This window comes from Syngnathus leptorhynchus, chromosome 16, assembly GCF_054491065.1.
Source record: "Syngnathus leptorhynchus isolate UIUO chromosome 16, UIUO_Slep, whole genome shotgun sequence".
In the NCBI taxonomy this organism is placed as follows: Eukaryota; Metazoa; Chordata; class Actinopteri; order Syngnathiformes; family Syngnathidae; genus Syngnathus; species Syngnathus leptorhynchus.
The window spans coordinates 8,879,368-8,898,523 of NC_141210.1; the positions used below are offsets into that span (position 1 = coordinate 8,879,368).

The window sequence follows — 19,156 nt, forward strand, 5'->3', positions numbered from 1 at the left end:
GAAACATTTTTGCCTTTCAGGAACGGGTACACGTCACTGAGAAAACTAATATTGCCATCTAGTGAATATAGTCTGTTACTGCAATCAAATTCAACTAACCGCTATAAATCTGTAACCCCGTAATTGTTTGGGTTGACATTACCAATTTGTCTGAGATGTTAACTGATATGTTGATAATTGGTCCAGCTCGTTATCAACATTTATTTAAGGAAACCACTATAACTATAGATAACCGTTCTATCATTCAGAGTGATACTGTAACTAATCTCGGGGTAATATTTGACCCAACGCTCTCCTTTCAAAAGCACATTAAGAATATAACCAGCATTGCGGTTTTTTCCACCTTCGTAATATTGCTAAGATTCACCCAATCCTCTCGACCGATGATGCGGAAATTATTATACATGCGTTTATCACGTCGCGCCTGGACTGCTGTAATGCATTCTTCTCTGGTCTTCCCAAGTCCAGCATCATAAGTCTACAGTTAGTACAAAATGCTCCTGCAAGGCTGCTCTCACGGACAAGAAAATTTGATCCCAATATCCCAATATTAGCCAACTTACACCGGCCCCCGGTCCATTTAAGATGTGACTTCAAGGTTCTTTCTATTAACCTATAAATCATTGCATGGCTTAGCGCCTTCCTATCTTGTCGACTTAGTTGTTCCTTATGTTCCGTCTCGTAACCTTCGTTCGCAAAACGCTAGTCTTTTAGTGACACCGAGGGCCAAGAAAATGTCTGCAGGGGCTAGAGCATTTTCTATTCGGGCTCCAGAGCTCTGGAATGCCCTACCAATGGATATTAAAACTGCTACCTCAGTAGAAACATTTAAGACACGTTTATAGACATATTTCTATGATATGGCCTTTAACTAACCTGTAGTGGCCGATTCGGCTGGAGTTTGTTTTTGCTCCCTCTCCCCGACCCCACTCCCCCCACCCCTCCCCGGCTGGGGAGGTGGTTAGGTGACACCCAAGCTGACAGCGGCTATCTAGATTCTCGTGGACCAATTCAGCATGAGGGAAGTGCAGCGGATTACCCTCCTAGAGGACACTGCCAGGACAATCGAAAGCACCTCCGACAGCTCTTCGCTTTGGCCTGGACATCCACTTTTTGATTTCCATATTATGTATTTTATGTCCCCTCCGTGAGTCGTCACCTTATTGTGGTGGAGGGGTTTGCGTACCCCTATGATCCTAGGAGCCATGTTGTCTGGGGCTTCATGCCCCTGGTAGGGTCACCCATGGCAAAAGGGTCCTAGGTGAGGGGCCAGACAAAGCACGGCCCCTTATGACGAATAAAATGTATGGACATAGTTTTCCCTCGCCCGGACGCGGGTCACCGGGGCCCCTCTCTGGAGCCAGGCCTGGAGGTGGGGCTCGAAGACGAGCGCCTGGTGGCCGGGCCTTCGCTCATGGGGTCCGGTCGGGCATAGCCCGAAAAGAAAACGTGGGTCCCCCTTCCAATGGGCTCACCACCTATAGGAGGGGCCAAAGGGGTCGGGTGCATAGTGAGCTGGGCGGCGGCCAAAGGCGGGGACCTTGACGGTCCGATCCCCGGCTGCAGAGGCTGGCTCTGGGGACATGGAATGTCACCTCTCTGGCTGGAAAGGAGCCTGAGCTGGTGTGTGAGGCAGAAAGGTTCCAACTAGACATAGTCGGACTAGCCTCCACACATAGTTTGGGCTCTGATACAAGCCCTCTCGAGAGGGGCTGGACTCTCTTCCACTCTGGAGTTGCCCACGGTGAGAGGCGTCGGGCAGGTGTTGGCATACTTATTGACCCCCGGCTGGGCGCCTGCACATTGGGGTTCACCCCGGTGAGCGAGAGGGTAGCCTCCCTCCGCCTTCGGCGGAGTCCAACCCTCACTGGGAAGGAATCCGACTTACTGCCGGGAATGCGGACCAAAACTCTGGCATCGGTAATACAGGAATCAAACCACCCTTATCAGTTGGCTCGGCACCCCGTACTCCCGAAGCACCCTCCACAGAACTTCCCGAGGGACACGGTCGAACGCCTTCTCTGAGTCATAAAACACATGTGGACAGTGTGAGCGAACTCCCATGCCCCCTCGAGGATCCTGCCGAGGGTGTAGAGCTGGTCCACTGTTCCACAGCCAGGACGGAAGCCACACTGCTCCTCCTGAATCCGAGGTTCGACCTCCCGACGGACCCTCCTCTCCAACACCCCTGAATAGACCTTACCAGGCAGGGTGAGGAGTATGATTTGGAGGGTGTGTTCCAAAAATCTTTCGTTTTTGCAAAATTTGCAAATTTCTGGTAAAGTTTTCCCCATTCATTTTTAATGGATCGTTTCATTTATTGTTAGATTTAGTTCTAGTTGATTTTGTAAGTTGAAGAGTCATTTGTTATTCTTCCTTACATGCACATTCCTCTAAACTTTGTGACTGGCCGTGGCTAAATTAATATTAAAATATATGTCTATTTCTATGGCGGCTTGGTGGCGCACTGGGTAGCACGTCCGCTTCACAGTTAGAAGGGTGCGGGTTCGATTCCACCTCCCGCCCTCCATGTGAACAGTTTGCATGTTCTCCCCGAGCCCGCGTGGGTTTTCTCCGGGCACTCCGGTTTCCTCCCACATCCCAAAGACGGATTTGCATCGGTAGGCCGATTGAGCACTCCAAATTGCCCCTAGGTGTGAGTGCGAGTGTGGATGGTTGTTCATCTCTGTGTGCCCTGCGATTGGCTGGCAACCAGTTCAGAGTGTCCCCCGCCTGCTGCCCGATGACGGCTGGGATACGCTCCAGCACGCCCGCAACCCCCGTGGGGACAAAGCGGTTCAGAAAATGAATGAATGAATGTCTATTTCTAATGCAAAGGTGGAAATATTGCCAGTTTTGGTGCTTCAGACAGTAGGCCCAGTACTAGCTCAGAGCAGCTGACAGGTAGAGAACAGACAGTCATCTATCACTGCATGAGATTGAATAGGGTATGACTATGCATAAAACATTTGAAAAAAGCATATATTTGACCCTATCATTCTTTTGATATTGATTAAATGTGTTATTGTCGATAATATAATTATTATGCTGGTTGTTCTGACACTCCCAGCAGATGCAGAGTGCTATAATTGTGAGATACGTCACTGATGTTATCCATGAGAGGCTCCGAGCTGTCATTGACTGTGAGCCATCAACTGGTGTCTTTATTACCTGTCTACAGTATTATTTTATTTGATCATTATTTGGTTTGAAAAATGAAAACATAAATATTGACTTGTACTTGCCATATTATTAATATACCCTTTCTTTACATGATAATGACAGTGTATTTGATATTTTACTTCCAAATATTTGGTGGGTGAAACCCTCCACAGCTTAGTCTTGGAAAAATGTCCAGCACTAAAAATATCCAGGGTGAATGTTGTGATTCTTATATTGTAGTGCATATTTGTTTTGAATCAGCCAAAAACATACTATTTTGTGTGCATGTGTGTGCGCACAAAAGCGTTTTGCTTTGCCCATGCATTTAAGTGTGGCTGTGAACATGCACGTGTGGGCAACGCCATGGTGGCCTGGTTACATAACTGACTCATGGCCTGAAAAAATTCTCCCAATCCGGGCCTGCACTTTCGGAACCATCAGACTGCGGAGCGCTCTGATCTATCGCACTGTTCCTTCGCAGTGGTTGCTAATGGCTAGTTAGCGGAAGCTAATTGTGGTCGTTAACGGTAGTTGGCTAACTGCCAGCCGTGTTCGTGGCTAATGAGTGTTGGAATTTCCCTCTTGCCACGTCGTCCTCCTCCAAAATGATGCGTGCAGCTGTCGTCGCCATTCCAACGTTTGTCCGAACGTGATGTCCTTTGTGAAGCATGCCACTTCCAACATCATTGGTACAAATGATTTTTTTTTCTGCTTTGAGCTCTATTGTCCACCAGAGAGCAGTGTTTTCTTAGAGAGCAGCGTTATCGACTTATGCATTTTTCAAGAACACGTGGGGATGGGCAGGGCGCCAGGAAAGGACCCAATGGCAGGGCCTGAGCTCACGTTAAACACAGGGAGGAGGGCCCGTTAGGCTAAAGTGTGAGAGTCATCACAGAGGTGCTTGCTTGGGTGCACGGCAATGGATAAACGAAGCTGCGCCGACTACATTCAACATGTGGAAACCAAATTGGGAGGCTTTTTTAGTACCACTGGTCACTTGTTGATTCTCTCCTTGCTGCCAACCCAAATCTAAGCTACGGGTCAGTTTCAGGCACAACAGCGACCACTCCTCAACTATCCTTGTGGAGGCTTTTTACCAAATTCCTTTTTCAAACCACGGGTTCTAAGAAAGTGAGTGGTGGGATTCTGCTCCGGTTTGGCGTGTCACTTGCTCCGAAACGAAGTGTGCTCACTTCAGGATGATTTTTGCCACTTGCAATTGAAGGGAGGGGGAAACAAAGAGACTTGTCGCACACCACTTTGTCTTATAAACGCCCATTAACGTCATGTTGCAAATTCGGATGAATCCATGGAATATTCAACAGGATAATTTACTCCCAAGAGATTTGTATCTAGACCAGTGGTTCTTAACCTGGGTTCGATTGAACCATAGGGGTTCGGTGAGTCTGTCTCAGGGGTTCGGCAGAGCCTCCACTGCAGAGGTCCGAACACACCTGATTTATCGTGTAGATTTGTGATGTCTGAACTGGTCTCGCAAAGCTAACAGCAGAAGTCACACTGATTTGCAGGTATGTAATTTGTTTTGAGTTCATGCATTGTGTTGGTTTTGTTCTTTGAACAAGGTGATGTTCATGCACGGCTCATTATGTGCACCAGTAAAAAACATCTATGTCTTGAATTTTTTTTATTTTATTTTTCACTCAAGAGGGCTTCAGTGAATGCGCATATGAAACTGGTGGGATTTGATACCTCCAACAAGGTTAAAAACCACTGATCTAGATGATACAGATTCAAGTGCTTCTTTTGACAACAGCAGGTGCAAGGTGCACGTGTATATGTGTTTAATTGCATAATACAGTTCCATATTTTGCAGCGCATGCATCGATGTTTGGCAATCTTATGTGCGTCATGTATGATTTATCAGGTTGAGCGAAGCCAGCACGGGGTGCATGCACGTAAGTGAACGACTACAATCATCCAACATACATATGTCCCTCACCTTCGGGACAGACTAGCTTTTTTCCCCAAAGGCATTTTGAAGCGCCATTTACCGAACTCAGGGGCGAGCTAAATCTGTCACGAATGCGAATGGGGCGAGCCGACCAAATGCAGCTTGGACCAGGGTTTATTGAAGGAAAAGGGAGTTGGAAGGGAGAATGAAGAGGAACAGACAGACAAACTAACATAACAACCTAATAAAACAACAACGGGACTGACCGACAGACTGGCTAACAGAAACAGAACTGACAGACAAAGACGTGAGATGTGAGACAAAAGACATGAGACGAGACGTGAACAATCCAACAGGAAGTAACACAGACAGGACTTAAATACAGACATGCAATGAGAGGCAGGTGAGAGTGATTACACTGATCATGGGCACACAGGAGGGGAGGGGCGAGCACACAGACTTGTGAACAGAAACCATGACAAAATGTAAACAAGTCAAATCAAGTCAAGTTTATTTGTATAGCCCTAAATCACAAGCAGTCTCAAAGGGCTCCACATAGACAAACAATTCACAATTATTCTCAAAGCATCCCCTGATCTTGAGCTCCCAAAACGGCAAGGAAAAACTCAAAAAACCGCTACCAGGGGAAAAATGAGAAACCTTGAGAAGGAACCACAGATGGAAGGATCGTCCTTTCAAGATCACCAGGCTGCAATGAATGCAAAGAGGGCACAATAGAATGACACAACACAACAAAAAACACAATAGAATGACTTGGGACGAGTAAGGACAAAATCGTCCTTTCTCCTTTCATAAAAAAAATATGAAGGTGCTGGAGCAAGTCTTTTGACTTGAGTCCAGTCTGGGCTCACTGAGGCCACTGTGGCAAAGGAGGCCTCACGGAGGAGGCTAGCAATATTACTGGCGTCAAGGTGGCACCAAAAGGTCATGCCACAAACGACGACAAGTGTGACCAAAGAATGACTCTTGTCAGGAAGAGCACAAAGGTGGAAGTCTTGCAGCTGGAGTACTACAAGCAGATGTGAGTGGCAACATCCATCACGAGACGAGCGGGGCAAGTGGTCGGACGCAGCGCTCAGAATTTGGGATGAGAATACCGAGATGAAGTGGCCCGAACGACGCGTTGGATGGTTCTTCTGCTCAAAAACCCAAATGAGAAGAACCGGTATAGAGCAAAGTCCTAAAGGAAGGGGGCGAGTCTGCGTTCGAGTCATTTGCCAAGCTCATAAAACAATCGAATGTTCTAAATGGATTCCAAGCACCTCATCCAGATTAGGAAAGCACGATAGCCACATGGCCGACTCCTGTTGATGGCCTGTGCGTCGCTTCACATTCAAGCGCTGTTTTCCGCTCACCTGGCCTTCACCTTGGCAACCTGCCGCATGGCGGCTTTCTTCCTTCTGGACAGCAAGGCAGCCAGCCAAGTGCTTAAGAGCATTTCTGCAGGATCAAGAGAGGAAATCCTATCTCAGTCCGATGGACTGGGCCTTAGCCGCGAGTTAAGACCTTAAGGGAGTCACAGTGGTGATGTACGTGTCCGTGTGTGTCTCCGTGTGCGACTGGGCCAGCCACGCTTAAGCTGTCGCCCTTGTTTGGATTTGTTGGCCCTTCTCTGAGAAGGCCAATTAGCCCTTTTAAGATCTCCCACATGGTCCCGACAAGGCACGCGTTTATGACTCCACGGCGCATCCTTTAACAAGGCAGTGATTGCCATCCGGGAGGAAGCGACAATCACGTTTCGAACACTTTGTCGCTTTTCTTTATTTTGAAAGTACATGGTGCAACTTATTTGAAAATCCTTTTTGAAAGAATTCCTTCACTATGTTCTCCCACTTTTACGAGACTGAGTGTGCTTGCTTGGAGCCGGTTGAAGTTTACTCAAAGTGACACAAACACTAGCAAGAATTCAAATATCATCTTTGAGGAAAATGAAGAACTGCTTCACCCACAAAATCAGCAACATACGGCAAGCACGAGTTGGTGAATGCTTAACTGCAATGCTTCGCTCTTCTTTTCTTGTATCATTTTCAGCAGTGCATCCTACAATGCCACCCCCTTACGAAAGATGCGGGCAAAATTCTTTAGTCCAGGTTTTGATAAGGCATTTTGTAGTGTATTGGGCAAGAATACCTAATGTGAGGGCATATCTCATATTGCTGTTTGAGGGGTGAGATAAGGGGCTTAGATGGGGGGGGGGGGGGGGGGTTGCTGACTGACATGCTCAGCAGGTAATCTTGCTCATCCAACATGAGCTCAGGGATATGCTGAAGCCACGGGTCTGTGACCCCACCCCGAGAGGAGACGACACAGGCGCTCATGCAAGCACTATCGATTACTTACAAAGACTTTATTTCAAACAACAACAAGAAATGCACCCATTTTGACTGTGAGGTTGCCACACTAAGCCAAGCTAACTACTCCGTCCTGCCACATTTGCAATTACAAAAGGTGTTTTAATTCAAAATCAATGTTGTTGTTTTTTTAAGTAATGTATGCCATTCCTCCATCAGATCAAGACCTGAGCGTTGTCCAAATGTTTCTGACTGACGGATCAAGAAACCCACCAGGATGTGCTCCATCCACATGATATTTACGCTTAATATTTACACTTGGTTCTTTGTCATCACATGAACAATTAATTCCTCTGGACATAATTGACGGAAAGCGTTTTTCTCTGAGGCAGTCTTACCTTTAACATAAAACACTCGATTGAGTTCGTTGCTTTGCAGCGCATGAAATGTAACATTCGGCACTTGACACCAAGGAAGAGATGAGCAGCGAATAAAGTGGCCGTTACTTCACTCGTTTGGCTCCAATAGACGCTTGAGTTTTGACACTTGAGTGTACAGGCTTACATTGTGATGACTTTGAAGGGTCGCACCAAAAGTATGAGTGTCATGTATGACAAGAGCATGGTTGTAGGTTTATAGAGGGATGGTAGGGACATATAACAACCAATATTTGGGGAATAAAAAATAGTCCCTACCAATATTTACCATTTTATCATATCATGTAGGCTTTGATATGGCAAAAATCTATATTTATAAATGTAATATTTCAGTATACTATGCAATGATAGCATTAATTTAAGAACTACATTAAATGTGTTGCTTCTATGAGAGGTACCGAGATTTATTCATAGCTACGTATGATGATGACGACAGATGCTGCTATTTCATTGGCTGCAACAGAGTCATTTAGTTATATTTAGTAGTGCCGGTCAGGTAGCCTCACGTGGCGGCAGAGATCCATGTTGGTGCTGACGGTGGCAACACATCTGAGCTCATCTGTGGCCGAACTTAACCACTCTTTGCGCGCCCTTTAGAAGTTGCTCAAACACTTGTACAGCAGTGAGAGGGACAAACTGGCATCAACTTCCGCCCTCCCCTGCAACTTTAAGGCGCTCTGTGGTAATGAAAGAAATACGAAGCATTATATGCACAAACCAAATGCTTACCATAAAAATGAAGTCTACATTACATGAGTATTAGGTAAAGTCATAAAAGGGAAGCTAAAGCCGTTCATTTTCTCAAAATGAAGCAATTTCCACAGAGAATTTTAAGCATCTATGTTTACATATTTAATTTTGCCAGTTGATAAATACAGAAGGCATAAGCATCCAACAAACACTGCAATAATACAGAGATTTTTATTTATTTATACTTTTTTATATAGTGCAAGATACATCTTTTGTTCTTATTTCTTTGTTCTTTATTTTTATCTTACCTAGAATGTTTTTCTCTTAACTGCATAAGAGGACAAAATGCAAAATGTATGGTGAATTTGGAAAAGCAATAAATAAAGTGTTCTTGAACTGTTCTGCCGAGTTTATGAGTGTGTCTGGTTGTGTACACGTGATGTATGATGTTATGTAGGTTGATGTGGGGGTGGTGGATAGTCAGTTGTAATGTCCCTACCAAAGCTTAGACCAAATATACGAGAGTCTTGACTCAACCATAACTTGTGTGCGCTCGCTCACACGCCGCACAACCCCGCGTACAGGTCGACTGACTTTCAGGGGCCGCCTTGAAAGTTTGGCGAACTGGGTGCGCTTGGCTTAGATAGATGCCCGCCCCCTGGACGCCATCTCGCTCCTATGGAATATAGTCCGGCTCTGCAGGATGCCCATGTTGTGCCACCACCAGCCCACGTGAAGAACAAACTGTTCGTCGTCTGCGTCATGGTGTCCCTGTGGTTGTGCATGATCTACTGCCTCCTGGGCTACACCTCGGCCGTGCCCGGCTTTGGGGGCGAGAGCGGAGGAGCGAGAGCGGAGCCAAGGCGCGGCGACGGCTCCTCGGCACGTCCGTCAGGGGACCTGCTCCACAACGACGCGGACAGCAGAGGGGACGAGGCCAACGCGGTGGCGGCGGCGGCGGCGGCTTCCCTCAATGAATTGGAGAGTCAGAAGTTGCCGCAGGCCATCATCATCGGCGTGAAAAAAGGCGGCACGCGCGCCCTGCTGGAGTTCCTGCGGCTGCACCCGGACGTGCGCGCGGCGGGGGCAGAGCCGCATTTCTTCGACCGCAACTACCACAAGGGCCTGGACTGGTACAGGTGAGCCGCTGACTGATATTCGGTGGATCATAAAATGAATTATAATCGAATCGACATTGGCCGTGAAGAGAGCTATTCCAATCCAATTAAATCGTTTTTTTCTATTTTATTTTGTGCGTCCGTTTACACAGCAGAAGACTGGTACTAAATGTTTTTGTTTCACAAGTGGTTCCTCACAAACGATGAAGAAACAAGTTATTTTAACACATTTGAATGATGTGCAACTTTGATGAAAGTAAATCCAAAGGATATTTTTTTCCCTGTGTCTATAAATATTCTCTTGCATCTATCTCAACTGTCGTTGTATTGACCTCACGTATTTGTCGGCTCTATTGCTCATGATCTGAGTCCCGAGGAATGTTTCATATGAGGTGGCAGTTCAAAATGGCTGTATACTTTGAAAAATGGGGGGAGGGTAATTAAAGGGGTTGATAATTATTCACTCGCTCTTTCTCGCTCTCTCAATATGGGAGTGTAATTATTACCCGTAAGGACTTTTTGTTGGGGGCTCATTTTACCCATCCACCTTTTACGCAAACAGCACCTTGGACTTGGACTCGCAATGCAATTGTGGATGGAGAATGGTCTGCTCGATCCACGTCTAATTGTTTTTCTTTGGCAGGGAACTGATGCCAAAGTCCTCCCAGGGTCAGCTGACCATGGAGAAGACGCCCAGTTACTACGTCACAGAGGAGGTCCCCGCTCGAATCTACGCCATGTCCAAAGAGACCAAGCTGATCGTGGTGGTCCGAGACCCTGTCACGCGAGCCGTCTCCGACTACACCCAAACCCGCTCCAAGAAGGCGGACATCCCGTCTTTCGAAAGCCTGACCATCAAGAACATGTCAGCAGCGGGTGAGATTGACACGACGTGGAGCGCCGTCCAGATCGGCCTGTACGCCAAGCACCTGGAGCACTGGCTCCGCTACTTTCCCTCCAAGCGGCTGCTGTTCATCAGCGGCGAACGGCTAATTGGCGACCCCGCCGGGGAGCTAGCGCGTGTCCAGGACTTTCTGGGGCTCAGCAGAGCGGTCACCGAGAAGCATTTTGTCTTTAACCCGGCCAAGGGCTTCCCCTGCCTCAAGAGACCCGAGAGCAACGGCAAAGTCCGCTGCCTGGGCAAAACCAAAGGCAGAACCCACCCCGCCATTGACCCGCAGGTGCTGCGGAGACTACGAGACTTCTACAAGCCCTTCAACAGGAGGTTCTATCAGATGACCACTCAAGACTTTGGTTGGGACTGAGAGCGAGAGCAGCGGAGCGAGCCCACTGGAGCGAGCCCACTGGAGCCAGTTGTTGAGCATCGGCCATGCGCCTCATTTGAGAGAATTGATTCCGCCCGATGGTGTCGAGTCTTCACTGTTTGCCAGATATGTTTATCCTAATTTATTGCGAAACTTTACTTGATCAGGGATTCCCACACCTTCCTGCGCGTACCCCGGAAGGCCCGTAGCTATCGTCTCCTATCATCATCGAACATTGATGGGTAAAATACGGGCAACCGATTATGGACTTTGTTGCTCCTCAAGGGCTCGGCGCACTGCGGGCATGCAAGAGCCATCGAAATGATGTTTTGTTTCTGGTTTAAACTCCCTAGAAAGTCAAAAGGAATCTGTTGTTGAAATTCAACTCTGCACCAAATACTCGGACGACCTGTCAAATGGATGCTACTTCATCTAACATATTCCCCTTGCCACTTTTACAAAATAGCAACTCACATAAACACATCCCGCCCGGAAGCGGCCACGCTGCCGGACCGCTGGAGGGAAAGCGTGGATCTTTGCCGAGCGGGCATATCTATCTAGCCAGTCAGCAACATTGCTCCAGATAACCGCTGACGCCAATGAGGGCGCTAAACGTCTCACGTGGCGCGGGGAGGGACGACTCATGCCAGGGCCTTGGTGGATCGCCTGATCCCATTTTGTCCCCCCACCCTCCTGATCGCCAGAACAGTGAAAGCTGTAAAATCAATATTGCGCAAGCTTTTCTAAGTAAAACTTAAACCCCAAATATCACGGTAATAAATTCTACTGTTTTACGTTTTACTCATTTAGTTGTGGTCGATATAAAGAGGAACAGCGATGCTTTTGTCTTAATTCCTCGTTTAAATAGCATCACAGGTCCCTCTTTTCTACTTGTTCTGAGGTGCGGTTCAGAGCAAGCCGTTTTGGTGCGGTCTCTTTAAATGCAAATGAGTTAGTTCACATCCCTCAGGCCGCAAGATGTGCGCCTACCTTTCCGGTCACCATTTGTAGTTTTTGTAGCTGAGGTATCGTTTACTATCTGTTGTTGTTGTTGCTTTATTTAAACAAGGTAGCATTTACTTGCGCCGCATACTTTCTGATTGATAAAAATATATAAATGACAGAAGACTTGTCCATACAACCATACATGAGATGTAATAAAATAAATCCCCTCACAATATATATGAACGTCTTGTAAATAAGCACTGCATTGAAGCTACGAAGTAAGCTAATGCTAGCGCAAGCGCAGTGATTCTTAACCTGGGTTCGATCGAACCCTAGGGGTTCAGTGAGTTGGTCTCAGGGTCTCGGCAGATATCTGTACTGGTCTCGCAAAGGCAACAACAGAAGTCACACTGATTTGCAGGTATGTAATTTGTTGTGAGTTCATGCATTGTGTGGTTTTGTTCTTTGAACAAGGTGATGTTCATGCACGGCTCATTTTGTGCACCAGTAAAAAACATCTGTGTCTTGAATTCGGAAATGTTTTATTTTATTTTTCACTCAAGAGGGGTTTGATGAATGCACATATGAAACTGGTGGGGTTCGGTACCTCCAACAAGTGAAATACAGTTCATTATTTTGGTGTCATCTCAAACTTACCGCATTATTGTATATGTCGTTTCCATTGATTGAAGGAACTGAACCATTAATGAAACAAAGTATTTTGTTGAATCCTTCTCTATACTGACAAAAGATTTCTGAAACACTCTTTGAACAAGCAGAACTTTGCCCACAAATGTGGGAACACTGCTTAAAAATGAAATTTGACCAGGCACTTCTCTGAGGTTCTGATGTTGTGCAATGTTTTTTGTGGCTTGATGGCGGATCTGCCTCATTGCCGATTCTACGATCTTATGGTTAAATGTTACATCAATGGAATAGTCCATTCAAACTTAAGCATTGACTCAGGTAGGAATCCCATGACGTCTCTCTCTCCTTCGCTGCTGTAGCCGTATTAGATTTGTGGCGAAAAAATACATTAGTACTCGCCGTAGGCCTGCATAAGGACCTCCAACTCCATTGTGTTAAAATAAGGTGATCTGTTTTTCCTCAGTTGTCATGGTGACTCGTGGTATCAAGGCTCCATTGATGATGGGTTTTTATTGTGGTTGTGCACGCATGTAACTCCAGATTAACATACTCAGAGTCGTATGAACTAACTCAGATCAGCTTTTCTGGAACTAAATACTCATTCTCCCATCTCAGAGTAAGTCAACTCAGAGTTCAGGGATAGACTCAGAGTATGTTGCACCTGCTTTCTGGAATATCCCCCAGTACAACCCCATTGTTTGGAGATCAGTGTCAAAAATACTGTCCATTAAGAGACACATGAAGCCATTTCTGATTAAAATTGGCAGTTGTTATCTCCAAACATGTTCAATTTGTTAAGAAACAGTTGTTGAGTTGACTTGACCGGGCCATTGACGTTATGTTAAACTCTAATCCTTTTTGTTGTTGTATTGGAGGCCATTGTAGGTGTCCCTAATCTTGCGACCAGTCAGAGATTTTCCTCTTCTTATCCTGCTTTTTCCTTAATGAGGTGTGGTGGCCACCCCCTTCCTCGATGCAGCAAGGTCCCCATTTGGCCTAGATGGGATTAACACGCCGGCCGGATTGTCTGCGGCAGGAGAAGGCCGAGCCGGAGGCCGCATTGGCCATTTGGTGGCGGCTCATTGGAGTGCGTGCGCACGCACAAGATTACGTGAGCTTGACAAAGTCAAAGTCCGCTTTATTGTCAATTTCTTCACATGCCAGGCACACAAAGAGATCGAAATTACGTTTCCCACCGTCCCACGGTGACTAGACAGTACACAACACGCACATCAAACAGCACAAAGAGTAAAAACGAACAGACAAGAGCAACAAATAAGTAATAAGCAAATAACCCAAATAATAAACAATAAATAAATAAATAGACAAATAAGAGCAGCAAAATGGAGCAAGCGCGCTAATAGCAGACAGCCAGATCATAGCGCAAAAGAACAGGACGTCATGTAGCAGAGGGTGGAGGGGGGAGGGAATTCAGGATCCGGACAGCTTGGAGCACGAAGCTGTCCCTGAGTCTGGTGGTGCGGGAGCGCAGGCAACTGTATCTCTTCCTAGAGGGCAGAAGTACAAACAAAGAGTGAGCAGGGTGACTCTCATCACACACAATCGCAGCCGCTTTGCGGGTGAGACGGGAGGCGTAAACTTCCTTCAGGGAGGGGAGTGGAGCCCCGATGATTTTACTCGCAGTGGTCACTATGCACTGCAGGGCCTTCATGTTGTACTCAGAGCAGCCACTACCCCACACAGCGATGCAGCTGGAGAGGACGCTCTCAATGGTGCCACGGTAGAATGTGGTCATGACGGCGGGAGGAGCACTTGCCCGCCTGAGTTTCCGCAGAAAGTACAGGCGGCGCTGGGCCTTCTTCGCCAGCGACGCAGTGTTGGTGGTCCAGGAGAGGTCCTCACTGATGTGCACCCCCAGGAATCTGGTGCTACTCACTTTCTCCACCACAGCTCCGTCGACGGTCAGCGGCAGGTGGTGGGTGTGACCCTTCCGGAAGTCAATGATAATCTCCTTGGTCTTGTTGACGTTCAGCAAACGAATGCTTGGGAAATTTACAGAAAAGGCCAAAAGGAAATTTCCCAAGACCGGTCTTTCTCAGCAGATTCGCATTCTGTCGTCCATTGTATGAGCGCAATGCTTATCTGATGTCAACAGCTTATTTCCGTTGCGCTTTCAAGACTGGGACGAGCCGGGGTGGGGCGCACTATTCCCCTCCCTCACATCTTCTTGTAAGGACTGCGGTCCTCTGTGTGAGTCCTTTGGATGGGCTCGTCCAAATTGACTGTTGTCTCGTCAACGACGGGCTGTTTCTGTTCTCTAGCTAACAAAAAAGTTGCAAATTCGGCGGATGTGAAAGAGGGTTTGTGTTCCAAACCTCCAACTTGGGAGGCAGGTATGCCGGCCACTTGGCCACTTGCTCTGTCTGATTTCCCAGGCGGAAATGGGGGCTAACAGTAAATAGCCCCCTATGTGCGGCAACGAGGAGGAGGTGCTTGGAAAAGCGTATCCTCGTTGCCGTGCACACGTACTTTCTAGTTCATGTCAAGGCCCATTTGCATCATTTCTGCTCGGTCCTCTTATTAGCGTGGCACAGTTAAACAATTCACGTCTCCCTCCCTGGTGGTAGGCGGAGCGCGCTGACCCGCGACTTGGTTCCCCGCCACGTGTTCCATACCAGCAGAGACTAATTCAATCAGCCCCGGCACTTCGCGAAAAGGCTACGTGTTCTTATCCGGGGTACTTGACTTTTGTTTCCCGATTGTGGCTCGATGCTAGAAACGCTGAGATTTGGGAGGGAGGTTATTTTGAAGGCATCTGAGGTGTCTGAGACTTTTCCCAAACACATTTGGAACGTCTTGTGTACACAGCCTTGTGCGGTCGGCCCGTGGCTCTTGCTGCCAGCTATAAAATAAGACCACGTGGGAAGAAAAGTATTTATTTTGACATTGCTCTCACGAGAATATTGCGCAAGGATCACATGCAACACATATCAATGATTAGGGAACACACACATGACCACAACTACTGTGCTTGAGCTTCACCTAAAGAAATGACATCGCACACAATATTCCTTACACTTGCTCCGATTGAAATTCAGCCTTGTGTCTAATTTTGGCCTACTGCTCAAAAGGTTTGTCTCTGATGCTGTAACACATCAAAAATGCTTTTGATCACAGGCAGAATCTGCTCTCAATAATCCACACAGTCGTGAATGGCGGTGTAGTGCCAAAGTAATTACGCCCGTGACAATCTGTATCCCCTTAAAACGGTGAGCCCTACCCATCAACTGACTCTTTCTCTGCCTTCTTAGGGGTCTTTTCAGGTAGTGTGGCAAATTTGAACAGGTTGCCCCCTTTCCTAGGCAAATTTACAGAGGGGGTGCAAATTCTCAAAGCAGCCCTGTTAGAATAAGCACCCCCCTCCCATTTAAAAAACGGGGGGCCTGGAATTTGACTGACTTTTTCCCTGTCTTCTTGGGGGTCTTTTCAGATAGTGTGGCAAATCTGAACAAGTTGCCCTCTTCCTTGGCAAAGTTACAGGGGGGGTACAAATTCTCAAAACCGGCCCGTGAGAATAAGTACCCCCCTCCCATTTTAATACGGTGAGTCCTGGACATAAACTGACTTTTTCTTTGTCTTCCTGGGGGTCTTTTCACTCAATCATTCTTGTTAATAATTATTTCATCACAAAACGTGCGTGGCTTTTTCTTAAATGAACACTTTTTACATTGCTGCAATGTCAGCATTTAATTATTATGCATTGTCATTTTCAACTTAAATAAGTACAAAAATTATAAGTTGATTTGAAAATATGTGAATAATAACAATGGATTAATGTTGATCACAATGTAGAATAAAGTCCCCTTTGTAACATATACTCTTTATACCATGTAATGCTCCCCAAAAAGTTGAGCTCCTTTGCATCGAGGTTTATGCAAAAAGCTCACGTAATTATCATTGCTTTTTGGTGAAGTGATTATTTCGACTGTACGAAACGCACCTCATGTCAACGGCAGAACGCAGATGAATTTAAAGAAATAAAATAAAAAATAAAAACGTTCTAAAAATGGAAGTAGACTGACGCAAATGTGTGTTCTTCATATTTTTATTGAAAACAAGCTCATGCTGTCGCCGTACGCCATCGGTTTCCGCTTTCCACTAAAGGTGAGCGCGCTCCCGCGACAGGGGATACAGATTTTCACAGGGGTAACTACTTTGGCACAACACCTGTGTGAGGATATTAATGTCATATACACTGCTCAAAAAAATTAAAGGAACACTTTTCAATGGTGAAAAAAAGTTGGATATCTATACTGATATGGACAGTTTAATGTCTCAGGAACAAAAGGATGCCACATCTTTTGATGGAAATAAAAGTTTTCAGCCTACAGAGGGCTCAGTATATAGACACCCAAAAAATCAAAGTGAAAAAATGATATGGCAGGCTCGTCCATTTTGCCTAAATTCAATTTCTGCAATTACAAACTCTTTTCAATATCTTGTGTAGCCCCCACATCCTTTTATGCATGCTTGACAACGCCGCGGCATGCTCCTAATGAGACGACGGATGGTGTCTTGAGGGATGTCCTCCCAGATCTGTCTAAGGACATCAGTGAGCTCCTGCAAAGTCTAACGAGCAACCTGGCGGTGTCTGATGGACCGAAACATTATGTCCCATAGATGTTCTATCGGGTTTAGATCAGGTGATCGTGAGGGCCATTCAATTGTGTCAATTCCTTCATCCTCCAGATACTGTCTGCATACTCTTGCCACATGAGGCCGGGAATGTCGTGGATCAGGAGGAACCCAGGACCTACTGCACCAGCGTAGGGTCTGACCATGGGTGCAAGGATTTCATCCCGATACCTAATGGCAGTCAGACTGCCGTTCTCTAGCCTGTAGAGGTCTGTTTGTCCCTCCATGGAAAGGCCTCTCCAGACCATCACTGACCCACCACCGAACCGGTCATGCTGAATGATGTTGCAGGCAGCATAGCGCTCTCCTTGGCTTCTCCAGACCCTTTCACGTCTATCACAGATGCTCAGGGTTAACCTGCTCTCATCTGTGAAAAGCACAGGGCGCCAGTGGCGGACTTACCAATTCTGGTCCACGGTGCTGAGTAGTGAGCATAGGGCACACTACAGGACGTCGTGCCCTGAGGCGACCCTCGTAAAGTCTGTTTCTGACTGTTTGGGCAAAAACATTCACACCAGTAGCCTGGTCATTCTGTAGGTCTCGGGCAGTGCTCAACCTGTTCCTCCTTGCACAAAGCAGCGGATATTGGTCCTGCTGATGGGATGAGGACCGTCTATGGCCCTGTGCAGCTCTCCTAGAGTAACTGCCTGTCTCCTGGAATCTCCTCCATGCTCTGGAGATTGTATTGGGAGACACATCAAATCTTCTTGCAACAGCACGCATGGATGTGTCATCCTGGAGGAGTTAGACAATAGGCAACTTCAGGACGGTTAAGAAATCGCCTCATGCTTCCAGTCTTGATAATGACTCTTGCTAGAGCCAACACTTGTGGAAAAACAGTTAAAAAGATCAAGCAGGAGGAGCTTGAAATGGCCTCCACCTGCAAAACCAGTCCTTTTTTGGGGACTATCTCGTTGTTGCCCCTCTAGTGTACCTGTTGTTAATTCCATCAACACCAATGCAGCTGAAAGTGATTAACAACCTCCTCTGCCACGTGCCTGACCAAAACCTTATCAGAAAAGTGTAATTGAATTAATGCCATACCCTGATAAAAAACTGTTCCTTTAATTTTTTTGAGCAGTGTATTACTTCACTGATTGTGTGCATTTTGTGGGGAAAGGCAACAGTTTTAGCATGAACATGAACAGCAAGTTTCCCAAACGTGTGTCGCTGAATAATTTATTCAATTACAGTTTTTTAAAAATACGTTGATTGAGATTCAATAAGAAGGCGACGACGAGCTACAGCAAGTGTACAAATATATTGATGGCGTCCTCGAGCGGCCAGAACCCGTCATTACGTTAGAAATGACTATTGCACTTTCTTCTTTTTTCGTTTTTCAACGGAACCCGAACGTGTGTAAGTTACGTCGGAACTGTTGAGTTCCTTTCAATATTTGTATCAAAATTATTATATATATATTTGCGCACTATCCGCTTTGTGATAAATCGACAAAAATCGTCTTAGTCTTCATGAGGTATATTAAACAATACAACCTTCACGGGTTGCACGCCGTGACTTTTCAGTCATAATTACTCTCAAGTAACTTACACCAGCTCGGTGGCGCCTTTCGGACTCCTTAAATCAGGAAGATGCTCCTGGGCCTCAGTACCTCCCTTTGCAACTGGCTACTGGAGTAGTGCGTGTGGGCGACAATGTCTCCGGCAGCATCACGCTGAGCACTGGGGCCCCTCAAGGCTGCGTGCTCAGTCCGCTGCTCTTCACCCTGCTGACGCATGACTGCACTGCGACCTACAGCAGCAACCGCGTGCTGAAATATGCCGACGACATGACTGTGGTGGGTCTGATCACCGGTGGCGACAAGACTCACTACAGATCGGAGGTCGACCTTTTGGCCGCATGGTGCAGGGACAACAACCTTCTGCTGAACGTCAACAAGACCAAGGAGATTGTCATTGACTTCCGGAAGGGTCGCACCCACCACCTGCCGCTGACCGTCGACGGTGCTGTGGTGGAGAGAGTGAGCAGCACCCGATTCCTGGGGGTGCAC

The 19,156-nt window shown here is 46.7% G+C and overlaps 1 protein-coding gene across 1 annotated transcript; it reads left to right on the forward strand.

The window, feature by feature from the left end:
- Positions 1-9,191: 9,191 nt before the first annotated feature.
- On the forward strand, positions 9,192-11,057 carry LOC147044749 (heparan sulfate glucosamine 3-O-sulfotransferase 3A1-like). Its single transcript, XM_085933974.1, has 2 exons — positions 9,192-9,652; positions 10,275-11,057. The coding sequence occupies exons 1-2, from the start codon at positions 9,192-9,194 to the stop codon at positions 10,894-10,896; spliced, it is 1,083 nt and encodes a 360-aa protein (XP_085790100.1). The 3' UTR covers positions 10,897-11,057.
- The last annotated feature ends 8,099 nt before the right edge of the window (positions 11,058-19,156 follow it).

Excerpts from the sequence above, each read along its gene's own strand:
- LOC147044749 (XM_085933974.1), top strand. The coding sequence starts at position 9,192 with ATGGAATATAGTCCGGCTCTGCAGGATGCCCATGTTGTGCCACCACCA. Across the intron at positions 9,653-10,274 it reads AAGGGCCTGGACTGGTACAG|GGAACTGATGCCAAAGTCCT; the intron begins GTGAGCCGCTGA and ends TTTCTTTGGCAG.